The sequence below is a fragment of the Leptonotus elevatus genome, chromosome 4, assembly GCF_054856555.1.
Source record: "Leptonotus elevatus isolate MCC_2025b chromosome 4, RoL_Lele_1.0, whole genome shotgun sequence".
NCBI classification, from domain to species: Eukaryota; Metazoa; Chordata; class Actinopteri; order Syngnathiformes; family Syngnathidae; genus Leptonotus; species Leptonotus elevatus.
Genome location: NC_141242.1, coordinates 12,740,362 through 12,761,652, shown reverse-complemented (window position 1 = coordinate 12,761,652; position 21,291 = coordinate 12,740,362). Strand labels below are relative to the sequence as shown.

The following is a 21,291-nucleotide window of genomic DNA, read 5'->3' as shown; positions in this document are numbered from 1 at the left end:
TCAAATTCCAAAATGTTTTTGCACCTGACTTGGCACTTTTTGTAACAGCTAATTAAATATTCGTTTAATAAGTTTACAATTGCCTATAAATGCGATAAGATGGTGGCAAAGTCCGACTTTGTCCAATGGAGCTCCTCGATTAATTTAAACCTAGCTTCTTGACACCATGATGGCGGTAAAGCACTATTTATTTATTGATTTTTTTGTCCAAATGAAATTCCTTAACTCGTTCTTTGGCAGCAAATCGGTGCCTTTATGTAAATGAAGCTCTTCAACTCTTAATTCTTCGGCATAAAGATGCCACAAGAAGGTGGGCAAAGCCCTACTTTTGTCTAAATAAAGCTGCTTAACATATTACCTTGGAAGCAAGACGACCCAATAGGGCAGCAAAGCACTACTTTTTTTTAATCTAAACTCATCAACTTATTGACAACCAAATGCTGCAAAGTCAGGTTTTTGTTTTTGTTTTGTTTTGTTTGGCTTGCATTTGTGGTACAGTAGTTCGGTAATAATTGTAAGTAGTAAGTACCATCGACTTGGTCAAATTAATTTGTGTTTAGTTAATATTTTCAATATTGCAATAAGCTCCATTTCCTGTTCTAGCCACACACACAAACAAAAATCATTAAAATCCAAAGAAAAAGTGGGTTTGAACTCAGCTTATGTCACCTTTAAAATTGGGCTTTGTGCTGCCCCAAGTAAGAAAAGCAAACAGGCCACGCCCCCCTCTCCACACGACCACAACAAAATGCTTTCATTTAAAATAAAACAAAAAGAAAAACTTGATTGAGAGAGAGAAAAGAATTGTCTGCGTTGGCCGGGAATCGAACCCGGGTCAACTGCTTGGAAGGCAGCTATGCTCACCACTATACCACCAACGCTGTGTGAAATGCAGATGTGGAATGTTATGAAGAGGGAAAGTCTGCAACATTCCACAGCTGAATGTTTTCCTTATGTGGCGGCATGAGAGGGAGGAAATCGTCAGCATGACGTGGAAAATCCAAAATCAAAGCCATGGTCCCATTTTTTGTATCGTGTCTCACTCGACGACTTGGAGGTGGGAGGGGGGGAGGGGAGGGCTTGTGATGACGACACCAGCCGTGCAACACTTTATGGCACTCCACGTCTTTCTTTCCACAGGGCGTTGGTGGTATAGTGGTGAGCATAGCTGCCTTCCAAGCAGTTGACCCGGGTTCGATTCCCGGCCAACGCAAGCTTTTTCTTTTTGTCCCCCCTTCCTCTCCCTCTCCTGCTGATGTTAGAGCCGCTAACTTGATTTGGTGTTGTGCTTTTGTCCCAGCGTGTCGCTGGTAAACAAGGCGGTGGTGGACTACTTTTTTGTGGACTTGGGGGCGGAGCGACACTTCGAGGCGCTGCGACACTTCCTGCTGATGGAGGACGGCGAGTTCGCGCAGTCGCTCAGCGATCGGCTCTTTGAAAAGGTGAAGTCTTGCATCGCACACTTCACTGGCACACGTGGACATTTAATGGCGAGCATGCGTGACATATATGCAGAAATATGCACGTAAACATTGTTTTTCCTTCTATTTATTTGTATTTGATTTAATAAATAAATGAATCAAAGTCGAGTAAAAAAAAATCCTGTTATATAAATATTATTCCTATTTTAATGTAATTTTTATCGATGTCATAGAATGAATTTTTTTTAAATGAGGCCAGAACTTGCAATGAATTCATTCACTCCCAGCCATTTTCACTGAAGCAACCCCCTTCGCTCCTGGCTGTTTTACTGGATTTTGACTGATTTTGCAAGGCCCACAGAATATTGCTATAAAAACGTGGAACCTACCAAGAGAAAGATTAGAGTCTCTTCTTTCATCAGGAATAAAAAGTATATTTGTATCTGTTTGCGTTTTGCAGCAATTAGCGTTAGAATGTAGCTAAGTTCCATCATTATTCACATTCCTGTTGAAAACACATAGCAACATAGCCCTGGCTGGTCTCTTATACTCTGCTGCCACCTGCTGGCCGTTTTTGTAATGACTACCATTGATTCAACCGTTCTCTGCCGTTCAGAGGCTGCATCAAAGCATTCTGTATGTTCTAGCATAAAAACGTATAAATACGTCTTTGGGAGCATGGTAGTTTTGAAAGCAAATTAGTTAAACAAGAAAAATCTCATTGTTATAGGATTTAAATCATAACATGAAAAGGAAGAATTTTATGAGAATGAAGAGCAAAAAAACCATTGCAAGGAAAAGTCCTAATTTTACAAGAGTAAATTCATAATACCAGTAAAAATAATAATTTAAAAAAAAATGCTGTAAAACGAGAATCAAACCATGATGTTGCAAGCAGAAATGAGAAGGGGAAAATTATATTATGAAAAATAAATTGAAATATTTTGAGTGTTACCAGTAAGTTGAGGTACCATGAGAAGAAAAAAAAATCATTTTATTTTTATAAAAAAAAGAACTATGTCACAATTTTAAAACATTTTACAAGAAAAAATCCATACTATAAGAAAAATGAAAAAAAATATTATGAGCAAAATATAACTTCATGAAAAAGTAAAATAAAAATAAAAAAGTTCAGTGAAATGTGTACAATATTACAAGAAAATAGCCACAATATTATGAAGAAAACAAAACAAATGGGAGAAAACTTCAACAGAATGCAATTGACGTTTGTTAAGCGTGTTTCAAGCGCTGTGCAATAAAGTTTCTGCCGTGTCCTCCCAGCTGGTGAGCGGGCAGACCCCCGGCGAGCTGCTGACGCCTCTGGTGCTCAACTCCATCCTCAGCAAGGCGCTGCAGTACAGCCTGCACGGCGACACGCCGCTCGCCGCCAACTTCACCTTCGCGCTGCGCTTCCTCCCCGACACCTTCCACCCGCACGCGCCCGACTCCCTCAACTGCCTGGAGCTGCGCTACAAGGTAACGCACACAAATTGTGACATTAGGACCCAAAATTTTGAAATGGCCGCGTTTCGAGTTTCCGCTGTGGTCATGGAACGAATTCCTAAGTCGGCTTTTTAGCAGGAGAAATGAAGCGTTTGTGTGCGTTTGGCGCCCCCAGGTGGACTGGCCGCTCAACATCATCATCACCGACAGCTGCATGAACAAGTACAACCGGCTCTTCTCCTTCCAGCTGCAACTCAAGCACATGGTGTGGAGCCTGCGCGACGTCTGGTTCCACCTCAAGAGGACCGGTGAGTTGCATTCTGGGAAGCCCAAACCTCACAATCCTCTTTATATTCACAAACACTGTTAACTTGCTTTTTTTTTTTTTTCCCTCGCGTCGCCTTATCGATCGGCCGCTATTGATTAGCGACACGGCGCGCAGAGCACGCGACACTTGTCCTTTAACGTGTATCGAAAATAGCGTTACGCCGCTATTGATTGTTATCACTCGACTCCCGCACGGGACGTGGATGGCGACGTGTTTGAAGGCTCAAACGCAGCGCAAATGTGTAAAAAAAAAACGTCATTAACATTGATTTCGGCCTTACAGACAGCGCTCCACAAAAATAGTCTCAAAATGTCACACGCCATCAGAAGCATGAACGAAATGTCACCACGCTTTTTTTCTTTTAAGGACTTGCAAGTAAATAAGACAGGAAAAGATTTACTTTCACATAGTTTTCATTTATAAGATCGTAAATGTCAGAGTGCAAGATGATGTCATTGTTAGCCTGAAAGTGGAGTTGGCCAGGTCACATTTGAACAATTTGGAAAACAAAGTAAACGCTTTTTATTTAGCAAGCAAGTTTTTTTATTCACATTGGGACGGTAAGCTGAAAGTGACTTCAACATTTATGATCACAATTTTGAAAGAATAAAGTCATAACAGACCTTTAATCATATTATTAGGGGTGGGGAAAAAAGCTGCAAATCAAAATTTTCATTGAACTAAAACAGAACAAGGACATTTCTTATAATAATTCAAACGAGGTCATCTCAGCAGAAAATAAATGTTGAATTATAATTTTAAAAAATCTATGTGAAAAGGGCTAATAAAAGTTGACCTGAGAAAAAAGCTCTATAAAAAAATAATATTATGAGGATATATTTATGTTATGATTAGTTTGACTACAAAAACATCTTATTAACAAGGACATTTATTTATTTTATGTGACTAAAATTGAAGAAAAAATCGAGAGAAAATATATTAAAAAAAAAGTTTAATAGGAGAAAGATAAATGTTCCGTACAAATTAGGAAAAAAATTGTTTTTACAAATACATTTAAAAATTGATTTCATGAAAAGAAATTCATAAAATGTGGAATAATAATCATTTTAAAAATGTAAGTAATTTTTAATTTAATTATAATTATGTAAGTCTGTCCACTTTGTGTGCGTGCCAGCGTTGGTGAAAGGCGCGGGTCGCTCGGTGCAGTTCCACCAGCTGCAGCTCTATCGCCACGAGATGCAGCACTTTGTCAAGGTCATCCAAAGTTACATCGCCAACCAGATCCTGCAGGTGTCGTGGAGCGAGTTCACCGCCAAGATGGCCGCCGCCTGCGACCTGGACGCCATCCACCGCACGCACGCCGACTACCTCAACAGGGCCATTTTCAGGTCCGATTTCTTATGATAAAGCGTTGGGTGGGCGGAGCCTATCAAGATGAACCTTTTTATAAAGTACTATTTGAATTTGTTGTTTGTCAGGGCTTTGCTGACAGAGAAGGCCGCGCCGGTGATGAACATCATCCACAGCATCTTCAGCCTCATCCTGAAGTTCCGTGCGCAGCTGATTGCGCTGCCCTGGGCCAGCCAGCAGGGGGAGGCGGTGCACCCCAGCTTCATCGCCATGCAGCAGTCGTACAATACATTCAAGTACTACTCGCACTTCCTCTTCAAAGGTGAGCCGTCCACGTTTTCCGAGCTTTACGTTAGAGAATCAGTGGCTGACGTTTGTGTCGTTGTTCAGTGGTGACCAAGCTGGTGAACAGAGGCTACCAACCGCATTTGGAAGACTTCCTCCTGCGCATCAACTTCAACAACTACTACAAAGACTCTTGACCACCTCAACGGGGGGGAAATCCTCACGTCTGTCTTTATGTTTATACAGTACGTGTATGGATTGACTTGAACTGATGTGAGATGTCTCTGACAATGTTATCATGGTTTGAAGGTGTCAGGATTTTGGTTTTAAGCATCTGCCTGCATAAAAAAATATATTTGTAAAAAATAAATGAAATGAAAAAATAAATGATACACAGTTGTGTGTAAGACTCCATGCTTTCATTTCAGCTTCATTATTGTATTGACAAAAAGGTCAAGGTAATAAGAGGTCATTTTATTTAATTTGATAAGTACAACAAATGTCTTTAAAAATGTAAATGTTAATTAGCAAAGTATTAAGATATTAATGATTCTGTGCTTTATTTGTAAATAAAGGTATTAAATATTTTTACATGATGAAAAGCTTTATTTCATGTTAATTTAATTTTTCATTACTAAATTTAATATTTTTTCATATTTTAATTTATTAAATATTTAATTCTTTTTTTAAAGAATTAATTTAATTTCCCCAACAGGTGTGTATTACTGTAATAGATATGTTTACATTAATGTCAGTTATAAATACTTTAAAAAAAACACCTTACAATACATGGTCGTTTAAAAAAAAAAAACACGCCTTAATATATGCATGGTAGTTTTTTAAAACTTAAAAAACTTCTTTTTTTTTAACAAAACGCCTCACTATAAAAACACAAAAACGCCTTGCTATTCATGGTTTAAAAAAAAAACCTCAAATGCATTTTTTTAAAAACATGTTTTTTTAACTTTTTTTTACATGTTTAAAAAAAAACTTTTTTAAAACGTGTTTAACAAAATTTAAATAAAACTTAGAATTAATATCATACCGGGTTCTTACAGGCTTAATGCATGTTCAAGTCAAAACTTTTTGTCTTTTTAATTACGTTTGAAATAAATTGCTTGGTTCTGTCCGCTATCATGATTGTGCGATGTCAACCAAGAGAGTGTTTAAGAATATTCAATTATTGGGAGATTTTTTTTAAAGCGTTTCAAAAGAAAGATTGTTTGAATGTCAATTAAGGCCTTATTTATGTTATGCATTTATGGATCCAACGCCTTTAATGACTTTTGAATGATGTGTCACGTGAGAGCATTTCAAATCCAGTCATCCCAAAAGCAACTGATGATCTTGTTTTTAATCTGTCAACAGCATGAGCTGACATACAGATCATGTTCTACAAAAGAAAACAAACAACAAACAGGATATTACATCACAATCCAAATGTTTTCATTTCCTAGAGGTCTCATGCAAGCCAACTGTCGTCATGTCCAACGACGCAAGGATGGAATGTTGAATTCATTCATTAGTGCAATCTGAAGCCGTTAACCCTTTTTTTTCGTGTGCAAAATATACATGAGTGAAGAATTTCAAGTACAGCGGTACCTTGACCTGAAGTCTTACACATTTTTCGCGGTCTTTTTTTTTGTTTTTTTTCATCGTGTTGCAAGTCAAGCAGCCAAATGAAGCGGGCAGTCGCCGATGCACTTTCATCAGTTAATTGAGCAAAATACAAAATGAGAAGACTCGCATGGAGCTGCTGCGGGCCACGACACACAAATACAACATGACATACGTTAATTAACTCATTCACTGCCATTGACTGCTATAGACGTCAAAAATTTCATTTGAACTATTTCTATTAGTTTAACATTTTTCCCCACTTTTGTTAACAAGAGTATGAAAATCTACATTTTTTCTTATTGTATTAGAACAGATATAAAATCTGTGATTAATCGTGAGTTAACTAGTAAAGTCATGCGATTAATTACGATTAAAATTTTGAATCGCCTGACGTCCCTAATTTTTAATAATATTTTCCTTATTAAAAAAAAGATTATTAAAATTAAAAAGAAAAGATTATTAAAAATGTGTGTCATCAGGCAATTAAAATTTGTAATTGTAATTAATTGCATTACTTCACCAGTTAACTCACGATTAATCACATTTTATATCTGTTCGAAATGTACAAAAAAAAAATCTAGGATTTCATACTCATGTTAACAAAAATAGAAAAATATGTTAAACTAATAAGAAATAGTTACAATGAATGTTGACGTCTATAGCTGTCAATGGCAGTGAATGAGTTAAATTTCATTTAAAAAACAGTTCATTGTTTTTTGTATTTATGGAACGGATTAATGGCATTTCAATTCATTTCAATGGGAAAAATGACTTGATTTTTGAGTAAATGGAATGAATTAAACAACATGAGTATTAAGTAAAAAATAAATGTAAACCTACACAAAGGACTCATCATCATTTGTTAACAAGTTGAGTTTATCAAGACGCAATGAGTTTTGATGGATGCTATGCCAAATGGTACCACTAGGGGGTGCACAGCATCTCGGATCCTGAAGGAGTGTAATGTGTCTCCTGTACATTGGATGGCAGTGTTTCTACTGTAGTCTGCTGCGGAGGTGCTTCAATCAAGACCATCCCGAAATGTCAATTTTGTATATACATTTGGTACGTTGTCGTTGTACGTCAGCACCCTCTAGTGGTATGCAAATAATCACTGATTAAATATTCAAACTGCGCATAACATTAGTGTCTCTTTTTGAATCCAATTTTTAGTTGATATCACTTTTGAGTACAATACATTTTCATGTCAAAATGAGTCCAAACTGGATCGAACCAGAACATTGCAGCTTTTAGCGAACAGGACTCCAAGACGATTGGGGTGACATGTACAGTCATGCCAAACAAATAAAAGAGATCAATAAGGTAACACCTGGAAAGTATGATGTTGAGGTTCCAGCAATGTTTTTTTGACTAGGCCTCCGACTCCAGGTCCTCGGGTCCGTCACCGTCGGGCGTGTCGCTGCCCTCGGCGTCCAGCAGCAGAAATTTTCCGTCATTGGTGAGCGGCATGTTCTTCATCAGCTGGGCCAGAGCCGTCGGATCCTGGCAACAACATCAAACGTGACACATGGCACTGATGGACGGGTCATCCTTTTACCTTTTTGTTTTGAATTATAATTTATTTTTTATTTCGTTTTTACTAGAATTCAGTTAGTTTAGAGCAGATTTGTTGGATACGGAAGAGGATTAGGGCCAGTGAAGAGAGAGGAAAAAAGTTTGGCAGGATTCTCACTTTATTTTCAGAATTCCGAGAATAAAGTCAGAATTTTGACTTTAATCTCAGAATTCTGACTTCATTCTCAGAAAGTCAGAATTCTGACTTTATTTTTCAGAAATCTCAGAAGTGAGAATTCTGAGAATAAAGTCAGAATTTTGATTTAAAAGTGAGAATTCTCACTTTAATCTCAGGAATTGTCACAATTCTCACTTTAAAGTCAGAATTCTGAGATAAAAGTGAGAATTCTCACTTTAATCTTAGAATTCTGAGATAAAAAGTCAGAGTCCTGCCAAACTTTATTTTTCTCTCTTCACTGGCTCTAATCCTCTTCCGTAGTTGGGATTATTTTCTTTTTTTAAATGTTTTTTTTAGCTCTAATATTTTTATTATTTTTTTTATATATATATATATATATATATATATATATTCATGGAGTATTTGATATAAAAAATGTTTAAAAAGGCAGGGGTCAATAAAGTTTTGCGTTCATCCAGTACTGAGCAGTCAGATGCTTTCTTATTTGCAATTCAATTGTCTTTACTCTTATTCTCTTTGTCTTCTGTAGTAATATCCCCAAAGAACCACAAGAAAATAAATAAAACGTGAAGACACTATTTGAAGTTCATGAGTCGTGATCAAAAGAGTCTTTAAACCAGTTTTAAACCTGGAAAAAGAAAAGAGATTTGTGATGTTTAATCCAGAAAAAGAGGGGAAAAAAGTATCTGCGTTGGCCGGGAATCGAACCCGGGTCAACTGCTTGGAAGGCAGCTATGCTCACCACTATACCACCAACGCTCTGAATGGATATGCAGAAAGTTTGGAAGAGGGGAAGTCTGGAGCTGCTTTCTTTACGCGGCTGCATGAGCGGGAGAAAATCCGCATGACGTGGCAACTCCCAAATGCATGCTATGACTTGGAGAGGGGGAGGGCTCGTGACGACGACGCCAGGCAGTTCAACACTTTTATTGCATTCCTGCTGTGTTTCCACAGTGCGTTGGTGGTATAGTGGTGAGCATAGCTGCCTTCCAAGCAGTTGACCCGGGTTCGATTCCCGGCCAACGCAAACATTGCTTTTTTGTTTTATTATTTCCCTCAGTCAAGTTTTGTTTTTTCACGTTCTTTTGTCTTATTTTAAATGGCAGACTTACGCAAGCAAGTACTAAACTGCAAGTATTCAGTAATCTATAATTGTAGTAGATTAACTGTGTTCCCTGTGAATTAATGCACTTCTTATAAGGTATAAAAGTTATGACATTTGTTGAAAAATACATTAGAAAATGACATGGGGGGGTGGTGGGGTGGGGATAGGCAATTCAATTACAATTTTGAGGGAGGGGGAAAAAAATTACAGTTACAGTATTTTCTAAAATTGCTCAGCCTTAGTTTTTAATAAGGGAAATAGTAGCACATCATTTAAAAAAACTAGTGGAGCCATGGTTTTCAGCATAATCATTTCCTTGTAGATACTTTAAACCCCTTTTTTATTTCTTGGCTTTTAGTTTAGTTTGAATTGTGTGGTCCTTGGGGTCCTCTCGTGTCTTTTTTGTTTGTTTGTATTATATTTATATATATTTTTTGTTTATTTTTATTTTTTAAATATTTGTAATCTTTTTTAACTTTAATTGTATTATAGTATTCAATTGACAGATTTTTTTATTTTTTTAGTTGGTATTCCTAAATTTTATGTGTATGATATTGGATCTCAATGTGCAGAACATTGGAAACGCTTGTTTATAAAATGTGCTATAGAAATAAAGTGGATTGGATTGAAAAAGAAATACAGTGGTACACCTCAGAGTTTGAACACAATTCGTTTCTGTGAAGTGTTCAAAGTCCGAAACATTTTTTCCCATAGGAAATAATGTTAATGCAATTAATCTGTTCCCAGGCTCCAAAAACTGAAAATTCCACAAATAAAGATATTTCAAAGTTTAAGAATACCTAGTTTTAGGTGAGCAGTCCAAATAATAGCTAGTTAACGATGTTGTCTGAAATGATGAATTTCTGGTCTGGGCCGCAGAAATTGGTATCAATTGGCATTGATTAAAAGTGACATGGACCAGAGGTGGGTGCGCTAGATTGTGCCCAATGCATTACCGTCCGTGTCGTCTCAGCTTCATTGGACGATGAACGGTCATCACAAACTCACCTTCTTTGCCTCTGTGATGTCCTTAGCCAAACTCATGGTGTAGCATATCTGCAGTCATATCACAACGTGACATTTGAGCAAGATATTATGTTTAGCATTGAAATGGCGTAACTTAAGTGTCACCTTCTCTCCCTCTGTGTTGCTCTCAAAGACAAATGCAGTAAAGGAGGGCTCGCCCCCTTCGTCGTTGTCTCCGCCGCCGCTCCAGGCGCGGCCCTCCACCACCAAGCCCATCAGTCTGCTGTTCTCCTGGTGGGCGGCAAACTGACACACCTCCCCCAGCTGGAACTGGAAAGAAGGCCCAACAATGATGTCATGGCGCCGTCCACAACACGCTTGAAAGAAAACGCCAACTCGGCGCTTTACTTACACTTATTCTTGTGACTTGAGTCTGCGGGTCGATCAGCCTATTAAGTGGTACAAAGAAAAAGCAGAAATGTGATCCTTTGACTACGTTTACTCAACATGTGATACAACAAGGTACCAATGAAGATTAAACCATTTGAATGATTTTTCAATTCTAGAAAATATTCATTTTCATTAAAAGTGGCCTTGAATGTCAAATATGTAAATTATTTTTTGATCAATTCAATTCTTAAAAATTTTCTTCTTTTTTTTTATTATAAAAGGTCAGTCAAGTACTGGATAATGAAAAATAAGTAATTTAATTTCAGTATATTATAAACATTAGAATTCTTGAAAGCGCTTATTTTTACTTTTTAAGGTATTTTTATTTTATTTGAGTTTTTTTTATTGCTTTCAAATCTTAAAAAAATATTTTTAATTGTGAGCACACTTATTTTTATTATGTTAATTGAATGTATGTAACACTTTTGTGTCCCTTCTTCTTAATTCTTTATTCTTATGAAACTTTTTAATAGCTTTTTTTTTAATGTAAGGTAATTAAACTTTTTAAATGTTTTTGGTGTGATTTAAATTGCACAACTTATTTTTATTTTAAGGAACTTTTACAAAGTGTTTTTGCATGCTTTAAGTTGTTAAAAAAATTATGGTAATTTGGTTTTTATTTGGCTTATATTAATTTTTATTATTTTAAGATTTTGTGGAGGAATTTGCTTCCTTTATTTTTTAATTTAGAAAATTTCTGCTACAATCAAACACCATTTTCTATTATTTTATGTGACAAAACTTGAAATGACTGCACAACTGTTTTCTCATCCATTGTGAGTTGTTTGGCGTCATAGCTCCACCTAGTGCGTAAATTGGAAAATTACACTTCCAAGTTGTTATGATAAGAAAATGTTAGTTTTTTTAATTATCTAAATTGATCCAAGCATCATAATTCAGAGCATATTTTCTCATTGCAGAGCATTAATGTTAATACCGCACTCTCTTTAAGGTCATGGTGAAGGTCATCTTTAAAGATGGAAGCAGATATATAACCAACCAACCAACTAACCACCAATGCTCCGTGAGTAGTTTTTGCCAATTTTTTAAGAGTGCATTCAAATATTGGAGGATTACGTTTTCGGTACTGCTGAAAAAGAGTTACATCACATTCATGTCTTTAGCATCTGCCGCATGAATGTTTCTCTGCATGCAATTTGATTGGGCTCTTTACCTTAGATTGCTGCTGGTCACCATCAGGTGCGACTCTGTGGTCCTGAAGATGTTGTGGATGGCCCGGGCGGCAAGCACCTGCCTCATGGCCTCGTAGATCACCTCCTGGTTGTCGCCGCGGCGCACCGCCATGGAGCCCAGGAAGCGCACGGCGAACACCTGCTGCAACAGGGAGTCTGCGTGCACCCCCCAGAAAGGAAAACTCAGGCAGGCTTGTGTACAGGAAGTGAACCAGAAAAAAGATCAACAATTACGTGACAGTGAAACCTGAAAATGTTTACCATCGCTTCCGTGGGAACACTCGTCATCCGTTTCGCCAAATGGATTTGTGCGCCTGCCAGGAAGGAAAAACATCATGATTGCGGCCCTTCACTGACCCATTAGGAGGCATCTTGGCCTCCTGGAAATGACATAATAAGCCAACAAGAGTCCAACATGCAGGAAATTAGTCAACCTCCTCCTTGTTTGTCAAACGAGCGAGCACTCACTTCCCGTCCAACCTGTTCTGGTCCTGGAATTCAGAGGCCGGCAGCACGATATCGAACTGGATGGGCGTCCCGGGGGCGATCAGGTCTTCCGGCTCTAGACCGGCTCCGGACTTCTGGGATGCGGTGCTGGTGGAGTACACGCCCCCTGGCTTGGCCCTGCAATTGAACGCATCATTTTGGTGTCAAATCATGCAGCCAAGACTTCATTAAGAGGTCTTAAAAATATGTGTGAAAATAAGTAAACCTCTCATCCCTACCTTGTCTTATAGGCATGTATTTGGTCTATCATTAAGAATTGAGATTGAGAATGGGCTGGGACACCACGGTTCAAAAAATTCACTGTTTCCAAACACTGACAACATTGCATCAGTGGTAATGATTGTTTATAAGAGTTAGCATGCCTAAAATCGGTGACGTTACTATAAAGTCTCGACCCGAGCAGAGAACAAGTTAACTAAGCTAACTAGCTAGCTAACTAGCATAGCTAACATCAGCTCATTTCCACTCTGTGGGGTAGATGCCACGGACTTCCGACTGCCGAGTTTCACACATCAGCGTTTTTTCCGGCCACGTTCCAACATACTCGCGCACCCGCCCCGCTCCTGCGACCCCCAAAACTAATTTATTTACTTTATTTTTGTGCTTAGCGAACTGTGTGCATTAATTAGAAAAAAAGTTATGATTTAATTTCCTCTTTTGCTCATCCAGTACTGAGCAGTCAGATGCTTTCTTATTTGCAATTCAATTCTCTTTACCAATTTTTTTTTATCCCTCTTATTCTCTTTGCCTTCTGTAGTAATATCCCCAAAGAACCACAAGAAAATAAATAAAACGTGAAGACACTATTTGAAGTTCATGAGTCGTGATCAAAAGTGTCTTTAAACCAGTTTTAAACCTGGAAAAAGAAAAGAGATTTGTGATGTTTAATCCAGAAAAAGAGGGGAAAAAAAGTATCTGCGTTGGCCGGGAATCGAACACGGGTCAACTGCTTGGAAGGCAGCTATGCTAACCACTATACCACCAACGCTGTGAGAGTAAATGTGGAATGTTCCACAGAAGGAGAGGGAAGTCCCGTTTTCCAAAATGGGCGTGCACTAGCTGGATTTTAAACAGAGCAGGACTGAAAATCAAATTTCATCATAAAGTTCAACTCCAATGAAGTTGTGTAAAACGTAAATAAAAATATAGAATATACTGATTTGAAAATACTTATATTCAGTTGATTACACTACAAAGCCAAGATAATGTTCACACTAATAAAACTGCTTTTTTGCAAATACTCTCATTTTGAATGTTTATATTTATGCTTCTTTTTTTCTTCACGCTTTTTTTTGTCAGACCTTATTTTTAAAATTTCATTTTCGTGGTCATGGTAATGGTCCTGATTGATTTTGGCTATCTTTTTTTTTTGATGATATGAATGATTAAAAAAAAAAGGAAAAAAAAGTTATAGCCATTATGTTGGTAGTATGCAGCGGAAAAGGGTCCAGATAACAACAGACCTGTCAGGGTCAGGTGAGCCTTCCTGCCTCTTTTCAAAGCTGGTGACGGGGGTGACAGCCTGGATGGCGGTTTGGTTCAATCGGATGGCCACAGCCTGGCGACAACAGAGGCCAAAATGTGGAAGGAAATCAAAACACATAAATGCCATAGACAACATGCTGGAGTGGATGTTGCAGTCGTCTACCTCGGGGTTGTCGGTCAAGTAGATCTGTCTGGAGATGTTGTTCACAGTGCAAATCCACTGAGGAGGAAATACAACAAATTACAATTGCACTTCCACGAGATCATCTCTTCATTGCACTACTTCATGGAACACCTCCATATCGATTATCGGTAATCGTGTATTATTAACATTACCAACACAGAAACAGCAATGAAAATGAGATCCTTGGTTCTTACTTCTTCATATTCCTTCTTGCTCTCCGCTTGTAGAATCATTGACCTGACGGCAACAAAAACAGAACAATAAACGTGTGTGTGTGTGTGTGTGTGTGTGTGTGTTGGGTTGTGAATCCATAGCATCGCCACTATCGTGCGATGATGAACATGCGTACGCTTTTCCAGAGGGGGGGGTGATTTGGAAACAGTAATGTCTGTCCTCGCACTCGACGGCCATGACGGAGCTGTTGTCCAGGTCCAGCACCATGCCCCCCGCCACAGCCCCCCTTGGCTGGCACATGAGGTTGCCCCCCTGCGTGAAGAAGTACAGGCGGTCCCATGCTGTGGTCACCAGGCCGGTTTTACTGGAGACAGATCAGGTTTGAGTTATGGATCAGTCAAGTGGAGTCTAAATGAGCAGAACACGTTTCTGTGGCGCAATCGGTTCGCGCATTCGGCTGTTGACCGAAAGGTTGGTGGTTCGAGCCCACCCAGGGACGTTTACTTGACTTGACAGCAGGACTTTAGAATTTAATTTGAAACTCCACATTTATGAGTTTAGCTCATGAGTTAAATAATCTTCTGTTTTGAAGAAAGACTAGCGCTAATCCAAGTCTAAATTAAGATTTAAATTAAATTTGGCTAGGGCCAGATTTAACTTTAACAGAGACCCATAGACAAGTGTCAGTCTTCTTTACAAGAATCCGTGTGTCATCTGAGTGTATGCGAAGAATTTAACCACATGCTCCCTTTTTTGTCCGACCTCAAAAGTACTGTCGCTTAAAAGTATTCGTTAACATGCAATTATGGCTTTTGGACACTGTCAGCTCATTCAGATTTAAGAACGCAACCATACCAAAGTCAACAAGTCTCTGTGGCGCAATTGGTTAGCGCGTTCGGCTGTTAACCGAAAGGTTGGTGGTTCGAGCCCACCCAGGGACGTGTTTGTGTTTTAACGGCAAGGCCTTTGGATCTAATTTACAGGCACCTTTGTCATTCTTTTGAGCAGGCTCAATACAATGCAGCATGCCTCCGCGGCTTTAACCGAGAGTGAGAACTGCTGAAGTGCCTTTGGGCAAGGAAGTGCACAAAAGCATACTTTTTGGTTTTATAAACACTCCCGTGGACATGCACTGAATGATCCTTACTTCCTGATGTTAAGGAAGCCCGCCTTCTGGATAAGCGTGCGATTGACGGGCTCACTGTCCTTGTCGAGTACGTAGATGGAGTCGTTGACGGACAGGAGCTCCTTCTGCGACACGCGCATGGCCTCCGCCTCCACATCCAGTTGAGCCTGAATGCTAAACAGAACACACATTTCAGAGCCAAGCCCAATAAGCAACTTGAGCCACGATGACGAGTAGGGCTGGGTTTCTAAAAAAAAATCGTATAATTGCTTGATGCCAGCCCTAATGACGAGTCTTTACTTTTGTGTCATGTTAGACACAGAGGAGAGAAAGTTGTCCAACTTCTTTGACACCAACTCGAGGCCTTTCTTGAAGAAGATGACCTAAGAAAGGAAAGAGTGAGCACAACTGACTCTTGTTATGTTTTTAATTCTTCCAAACAGCAGCTCAGAATATTCCCAGACAAACTATTGACAATTCATCCATGCTTGACTACCTGTGCCTGTGTATAGCCAAGCATGGGTTCCAACATGGCCACCCTCTTGCGGTACCGCAGGGCATTGAGGGCACAGTAATACTGCAGCGATGCCTGGTGCTGCTTCCTGCGAGTGTACGCCACCTCTTTCACCAGGTCGGCCTTCAGCTGTTCACCAAGGGGGATTTATTGCCTTTATTTGGCTTGCAAATGAGAGAACTGCGGGCCCATTCGAGATTAATAGAGGAAGGGTGAAACGGTACCTTTTCATTCTCCCTCTTTTTGGGTAAGCGGCTGTACTTGACCATGGAGGCCTCATGCTCTGCATAAGAAGATGATTTCAATGACGCGTGAACGAGAGATGAATGATAAAGTGCACATTTTTGGACGGGATTTGTGGACTTGCCATCGGTGGCGAAGCCATATATTTCCTTCAGCGTGCTGATCTCTGCAAAATAGCCAAAGTTACTTCACAATGTCCACGTTGGAGAGGAATAGGAGGAAAAATAGAATGCTACTTTAATGTGATTTGATAATGGTACAACCAGCTGGACAGTGGTTTATGCAAAGATCCTGATTGGAGATACAAAATGGGAAACACATGACATGGACAAAAGTATTCGGACAGTTTGTAATTTACTCAAGAAATTAAAAAGAAAATTAAAAGCTTTCGGATTTTGGAGTGAATATGAGAATTTTTGTTCCTAATTGTCCAAAAAGTGCTGCTAAGATAAAATGATTGACATCTAGTACTGAGACGTTTGCCAATAGAGTGGTAATATGTTAATAAAAAATAAATAAATACATTTTAAGGCCAACTAGTCAGATGTCTCAATGGGCTGCCATAAATACTGAAAGTAGTTCAAGATGAAATTCAATTTTGAGGTGGCTCCATCTCAAGAGGAACAGTTGTAAATTTTTAACTATGACCTTTCCAAAAGTATTGGAAATGTTACATATATTTTATTCATTTTCATACAGGGAGTGAAAATGGAAGAAAATCAGGAGGAATCCACACCAGCTTTTAATTTCGGGGGATACATTTCTATTGGATATCTGAGTGTGCATTGTGGACCAAAACTCGGCCCACAATTGTCCTAAATGTCTTGCTAAGATGACCAAAAAAAGAAAGATAAGACTCATTGATTGACAGCTGTATTCCAAGAATTGTCCATGTGGTGTTTCATGCAAATTAGCGTTATGAGCGCGCGCGTGCGTACCCGTAAGTTCTTTTTCTCTGAACTGGATCAAGGGGAAGACCATGGTGTCCGCCATCTGATTGGCGAGCTCCAAGTGCAGCGAGTTCAGCTGGATGACGTTGAAGACATCGTGCAGAAAATGATGTGAAGGATAAGAACACGCGCACGCATGAAGGCAGGCAAACATGGCAAGACACATCGAGGCCAAACATCTCGAAGGAGTCAACTCGACACAAAAAAAAAGTTTGTTACAATAACAACTTTGCAAAAGCTTCTTCCTGCGCTGCATATACAACAATAACTTTCATGCCGCCATTAATCCTCTGCGCTTATCTAAAAGCAGGCACTCTATCAATGTAGCAAAGGCTAAAGTTCACCTGATTAGCTGCAGTGGTGGCACTAATTGAAGCTTACAAATGACCCTGCGCACGCTGTGTTAGCATGTTATATGCGTGTGCACTAACACACAAAAGAAACACCCTGCGCACGCTGTGTTAGCATGTTATATGCGTGTGCACTAACACACAAAAGAAACACAAACCCTGTTCCCCAAACAGAAAGTCAACTAGATGAGCGAAAATTTTGATGTCCATATCAATAAGGACTTATGTCAATTTTGTTTGATTGCTTTGACAAAGATACAAGGGTGGAGTGAGGTTTCCAAAGCTAGCAAGTTGAGTGGCTATTTAAGAGTTAGTGCTACCTTTCTATATGGCTGAGGGACAATCTTTGATTTAAATGTTAACAAGTTAAGCTTTGGCTATGGCCTTTGATTAGCCATATGGTGTTTTTGTTTGTTTGCCTGCTAATAATAATGGTAAATAATATATATATATTTTTTTAAGACTAATTTTTTGTTATCTTCTAGTCATTTAACTCATTCACTGCCATTGACGGCTATAAACGTCAAAAATTATTTTTAAATATTTCTATTAGTTTAAAAAAATGTCTAATTTTGTTAACAAGGAGTATGAAAACCTAGGAAAAAATTATTGTAAATATAGAACAGAAATTTGTGATTAATCGTGAGTTAACTAGTGAAGTCATGCGATTAATTACAATTACAAATTTTAATCGCCTTACGCCCCAAATTTTAAATGATCTTTTATTTATTTATTTTTAATTCATTCACTGCCATTGATAGCTGTAATTGTCAAAAATTCATTTGAACTATTTATATTAGTTTAACGTTTTTTTTCTACTTTTGTTAACAAGAGTATGAAAACCTAGAATTGTTTTATTGTACATTTAAAACAGATATAAAATTTGTGATTAATCGTTAGTTAACTAGTGAAGTAATGCGATTAATTACAATTTAAAAAATGTTATGCCTGTCGCCCCTAATTTTTTTATCTTTTTTTAAATGAATTTATGGCAGTGAATGAGTTAAAATGCTTTTTAAAAAAAATTATAATTAATATATTTTACCATCCAAAACTCCTATCAAAATATATATTTTTTAATAACTAAAAAAATTAATAAGTAATGAGACTAAGAAGAAACAGGGATGGATTGTTAATGCAAACTTAATCTTGTGTATTTTGTTAACTGGTCTCACCTCCTCCACTGTTTTGGCAAAGTTCTGCAGCGTGGAGACGACTTCTTCATCACCTTTGCCGAGGGCAAAATTCTAAAACCCAGAAATAAAGAGTTCGACACAATCACATTTATTACATCCAATTGGATTTTGTGCCCATTATGGTCTACAGTACTTACTTTCTTTTCATAGGCAAGAAGCTGCCGCGAGAGCTGTTCTGTGGCCAAACCCATCTCACTCTTTTTAAGGGGAGTAAACAAAGACACAAAGTATCACCGATTATGAGCTCAAGGACACCCATTTGCCACTATATTAGGCACACACACACACACACATTGATACGCTATCCGATAGAAAAGCTCTTTTTTACAAACAATCATGTCCAATTTTGATGAATGTCATTCTTCCTTTCCCTTTCAAAGATAACACACATAATTGTTGCGACAGTTCTTGCATTCCATCTTATTAGATTGGATGTACACAATGTTGTGACCAGGCCGTTGAACGTCGGTACCTGAGCTCCGAAGATGCGCTGCATGGACTGCAGCAGCTGGTTGGTGTAATCAGTGAGGTTCGCCGCATCCTCCTCAAACACACTGAGCAAGGAACGAGTCTGTGGGGGTTCGAAAAAAATATTTTACAAGTGGGCGCCTTATTAGGTACGACTTGATTTATTCATTTCACAACATGTTGGATCGTAGTTATGGCATAACTTGTCCCTTGCCGGGCTCAAGGGTGAGCTGGCCTGGAGCCTAATGAGGACAAGAGGTACAGAAAATAGATGGACGGCTCTGGAAAGGTGAGAGGGCAAAAGCAATGAGATAGGTGGCACTCATTGCATAGAATGGTGTTGGTGACTTTCCTGCAGGTGTGCAATGCAAAAGCGACAGGGTGTTAAACGGGTATGACGAGGCAAAACAAAGAGGAACACACCCATGGGTCAAAGTCTCTTTACGTTAGTGACCAAGGAGATCAAGAAGATCAAGGAAACCTACAAGTAACTATATATGAGGTATGTCAGAAGTTTCAAGACTGGTAAACTCACAAATGTATTCATTCATTTATCATTTACTTTGTATTTATTTATAGCATTAAATACATAGCTGATTGAATTATTATAACGCTTACTTACCTAATATGTAACTACTTGGCATTACGTACACATTTTCAGTTCAACTCCAAGAATGACCTGACCTGCTCTTTTCACTTCCATTCTTTGACAACAACATGAAAAGTGTAAGAGGAGAAATGAGCCTGCAGCATGAGTTGCACTTAAGAAAACCATTAAGAGTCCCGAGAAACCCCCTGCATGACTAAAGCATTACATGTGCATAACAGCCCTGATAACAGCGTGAGGCCTAAGGTACAATTACCACAGGGATGTTATGATCAGCTCCCTTCTCCCCTTCCGTCCCCAGTGTTCCACCCCACCACGCGGCTGGAGGTGGGGTGGGCGCCCTTGCTACTCCACTGTCCGGACCTTCTCCGGCACTGATTCCTGGGTACGGGAGTCCCCGGAATTTGGGGGTCGGAGTTGTGGTGGGTGGCGGGTGTGCGTGGGGGGTCGTGGGGGGCTGAGGTCTGTGGATCTCACTCTGCTTCATCTAACATTCCTTCCTTTCTTTAGTCTTTCCTTTGGTCTCTTGAGGTATCCCTATTTTGTTGGAATTGAGATGTTTTTGGGGTTGGTGAAAAATTCTGGTTTGTAGCCCTGTGGGTAGTAGGTGGTGTCTGGTCGGTGCTGGATTTCACTTTTCTTTATTTTCTTGAATCCTTCCTCTGGGTCTCTTGGCAACTTCATGACTCTAGCGGGATTCTGAAGTATTCGATTTAGGTGAGGGGTATGAGATTTTTATTAGGTTTTAGGTGAATTAATGAGCACAAACTCACACGCACACACATTCACTCAAAAAAAACCTTTAGATTACCGAATGAACAATACTGAGCTCTCTCCCAAAAAATTAAAACACACACACACACACACACACACATTATTGATAACCAGTGACAGCACCTTATGACGTATTTTGCTGAAACAATAAAGGAAACAATTTGACTCTCAGAAGCAAATTAAACCTAGTTTGGCACCAATGAGACCAATAAAATGCAGCAATAATACTGTTTTTGTGGTTGAGTTATTAGCCATCATTACGTGGGATTCGCACGTTAGCCTTCAATCAACCAACAACGGGCTGTATGACACACTACATATTTGCTACGGCAAATGCACGGAGGAATGTAATTTAGAGCGAAAAGGGTGATTATGGGATGTTTTATATCGCTATTGTAACCGAGTGACAACAGGGTGCTGTCATTAGCTAGTGGAGACAGACTACAAAACAGGAGCAGCCCTTGCTAGTTAGCTAACTAGCATCGTTCATTATTGTTGGTCATGTTGTGGCGTATGTAAGACAAAAAGCTGATTAAAAAACAACACAGGCTTACCTGAGGACTGTCCAGCAAAGCGTCCTCCAGGAGCAGTTTGTGGTGTACGGCCGGCATCTTGAGAACGGCGGCGAAGTGACGAATAACGAAGGGCTTGAATTATTAAGCACGTTGGACTCGATTTCCCAGAGTTCTCTGCGCGGGTGAGCCGGAAGTAGACGTGCTTGTCGGCGATATCAAGAGAGCCTGTCAACTTTGTCAACGTTTCTTTATTTAACAATCTGCCACCAACATACATAAACAACACACGTGAGAAAAATAATAATGATGATGATAATAATAATAATAATAATAATAATAATAATAATAATATTTTTTTTTAA

At 38.9% G+C, this 21,291-nt stretch overlaps 2 protein-coding genes and 6 non-coding genes across 9 annotated transcripts in view; 4 read left to right on the top strand and 4 right to left on the bottom strand.

Moving 5' to 3' along the window:
• tubgcp6 (tubulin gamma complex component 6) overlaps nt 1-5,188 on the top strand; it is a 30,006-nt gene extending 24,818 nt beyond the window's left edge. For both annotated transcript variants that reach the window (XM_086074443.1, XM_086074444.1), the window contains exons 21-26: nt 1,301-1,442; nt 2,703-2,897; nt 3,040-3,172; nt 4,328-4,541; nt 4,632-4,825; nt 4,894-5,188. In XM_086074443.1, coding sequence (XP_085930569.1) covers nt 1,301-1,442; nt 2,703-2,897; nt 3,040-3,172; nt 4,328-4,541; nt 4,632-4,825; nt 4,894-4,985 — 970 coding nt within the window. In that variant the 3' untranslated portion in view covers nt 4,986-5,188. The remainder of the gene's footprint in view (nt 1-1,300; nt 1,443-2,702; nt 2,898-3,039; nt 3,173-4,327; nt 4,542-4,631; nt 4,826-4,893) is intronic.
• On the bottom strand, nt 810-881 carry trnag-ucc (transfer RNA glycine (anticodon UCC)). Its single transcript has one exon. It is a non-coding gene; the product is annotated as a tRNA-Gly (tRNA).
• trnag-ucc (transfer RNA glycine (anticodon UCC)) lies at nt 1,142-1,213 on the top strand. Its single transcript has one exon. It is a non-coding gene; the product is annotated as a tRNA-Gly (tRNA).
• A 935-nt stretch (nt 5,189-6,123) lies between the features above and the next one.
• Nucleotides 6,124-21,109, bottom strand: appl2 (adaptor protein, phosphotyrosine interaction, PH domain and leucine zipper containing 2). Its single transcript, XM_086074359.1, has 21 exons — nt 20,969-21,109; nt 19,038-19,136; nt 18,703-18,762; nt 18,545-18,616; nt 17,008-17,095; nt 16,194-16,235; nt 16,051-16,109; nt 15,809-15,955; nt 15,613-15,695; nt 15,334-15,486; nt 14,362-14,550; nt 14,207-14,249; nt 13,992-14,048; nt 13,807-13,901; nt 12,305-12,460; nt 12,098-12,150; nt 11,818-11,992; nt 10,606-10,642; nt 10,359-10,523; nt 10,236-10,283; nt 6,124-7,911 (listed from the first exon to the last, which is right to left on the bottom strand). The coding sequence occupies exons 1-21, from the start codon at nt 21,023-21,025 to the stop codon at nt 7,780-7,782; spliced, it is 2,010 nt and encodes a 669-aa protein (XP_085930485.1). The 5' UTR covers nt 21,026-21,109; the 3' UTR covers nt 6,124-7,779.
• On the bottom strand, nt 8,810-8,881 carry trnag-ucc (transfer RNA glycine (anticodon UCC)). Its single transcript has one exon. It is a non-coding gene; the product is annotated as a tRNA-Gly (tRNA).
• Nucleotides 9,078-9,149, top strand: trnag-ucc (transfer RNA glycine (anticodon UCC)). Its single transcript has one exon. It is a non-coding gene; the product is annotated as a tRNA-Gly (tRNA).
• Nucleotides 13,260-13,331, bottom strand: trnag-ucc (transfer RNA glycine (anticodon UCC)). Its single transcript has one exon. It is a non-coding gene; the product is annotated as a tRNA-Gly (tRNA).
• trnan-guu (transfer RNA asparagine (anticodon GUU)) lies at nt 15,054-15,127 on the top strand. Its single transcript has one exon. It is a non-coding gene; the product is annotated as a tRNA-Asn (tRNA).
• Nucleotides 21,110-21,291: the final 182 nt, after the last annotated feature.

Excerpts from the sequence above, each read along its gene's own strand:
- appl2 (XM_086074359.1), bottom strand. The coding sequence starts at position 21,025 with ATGCCGGCCGTACACCACAAACTGCTCCTGGAGGACGCTTTGCTGGAC. Across the intron at positions 16,236-17,007 it reads CAGAGAAAAAGAACTTACGG|AGATCAGCACGCTGAAGGAA; the intron begins GTACGCACGCGC and ends GCTATTTTGCAG. Across the intron at positions 16,110-16,193 it reads ATATGGCTTCGCCACCGATG|AGCATGAGGCCTCCATGGTC; the intron begins GCAAGTCCACAA and ends CTTCTTATGCAG.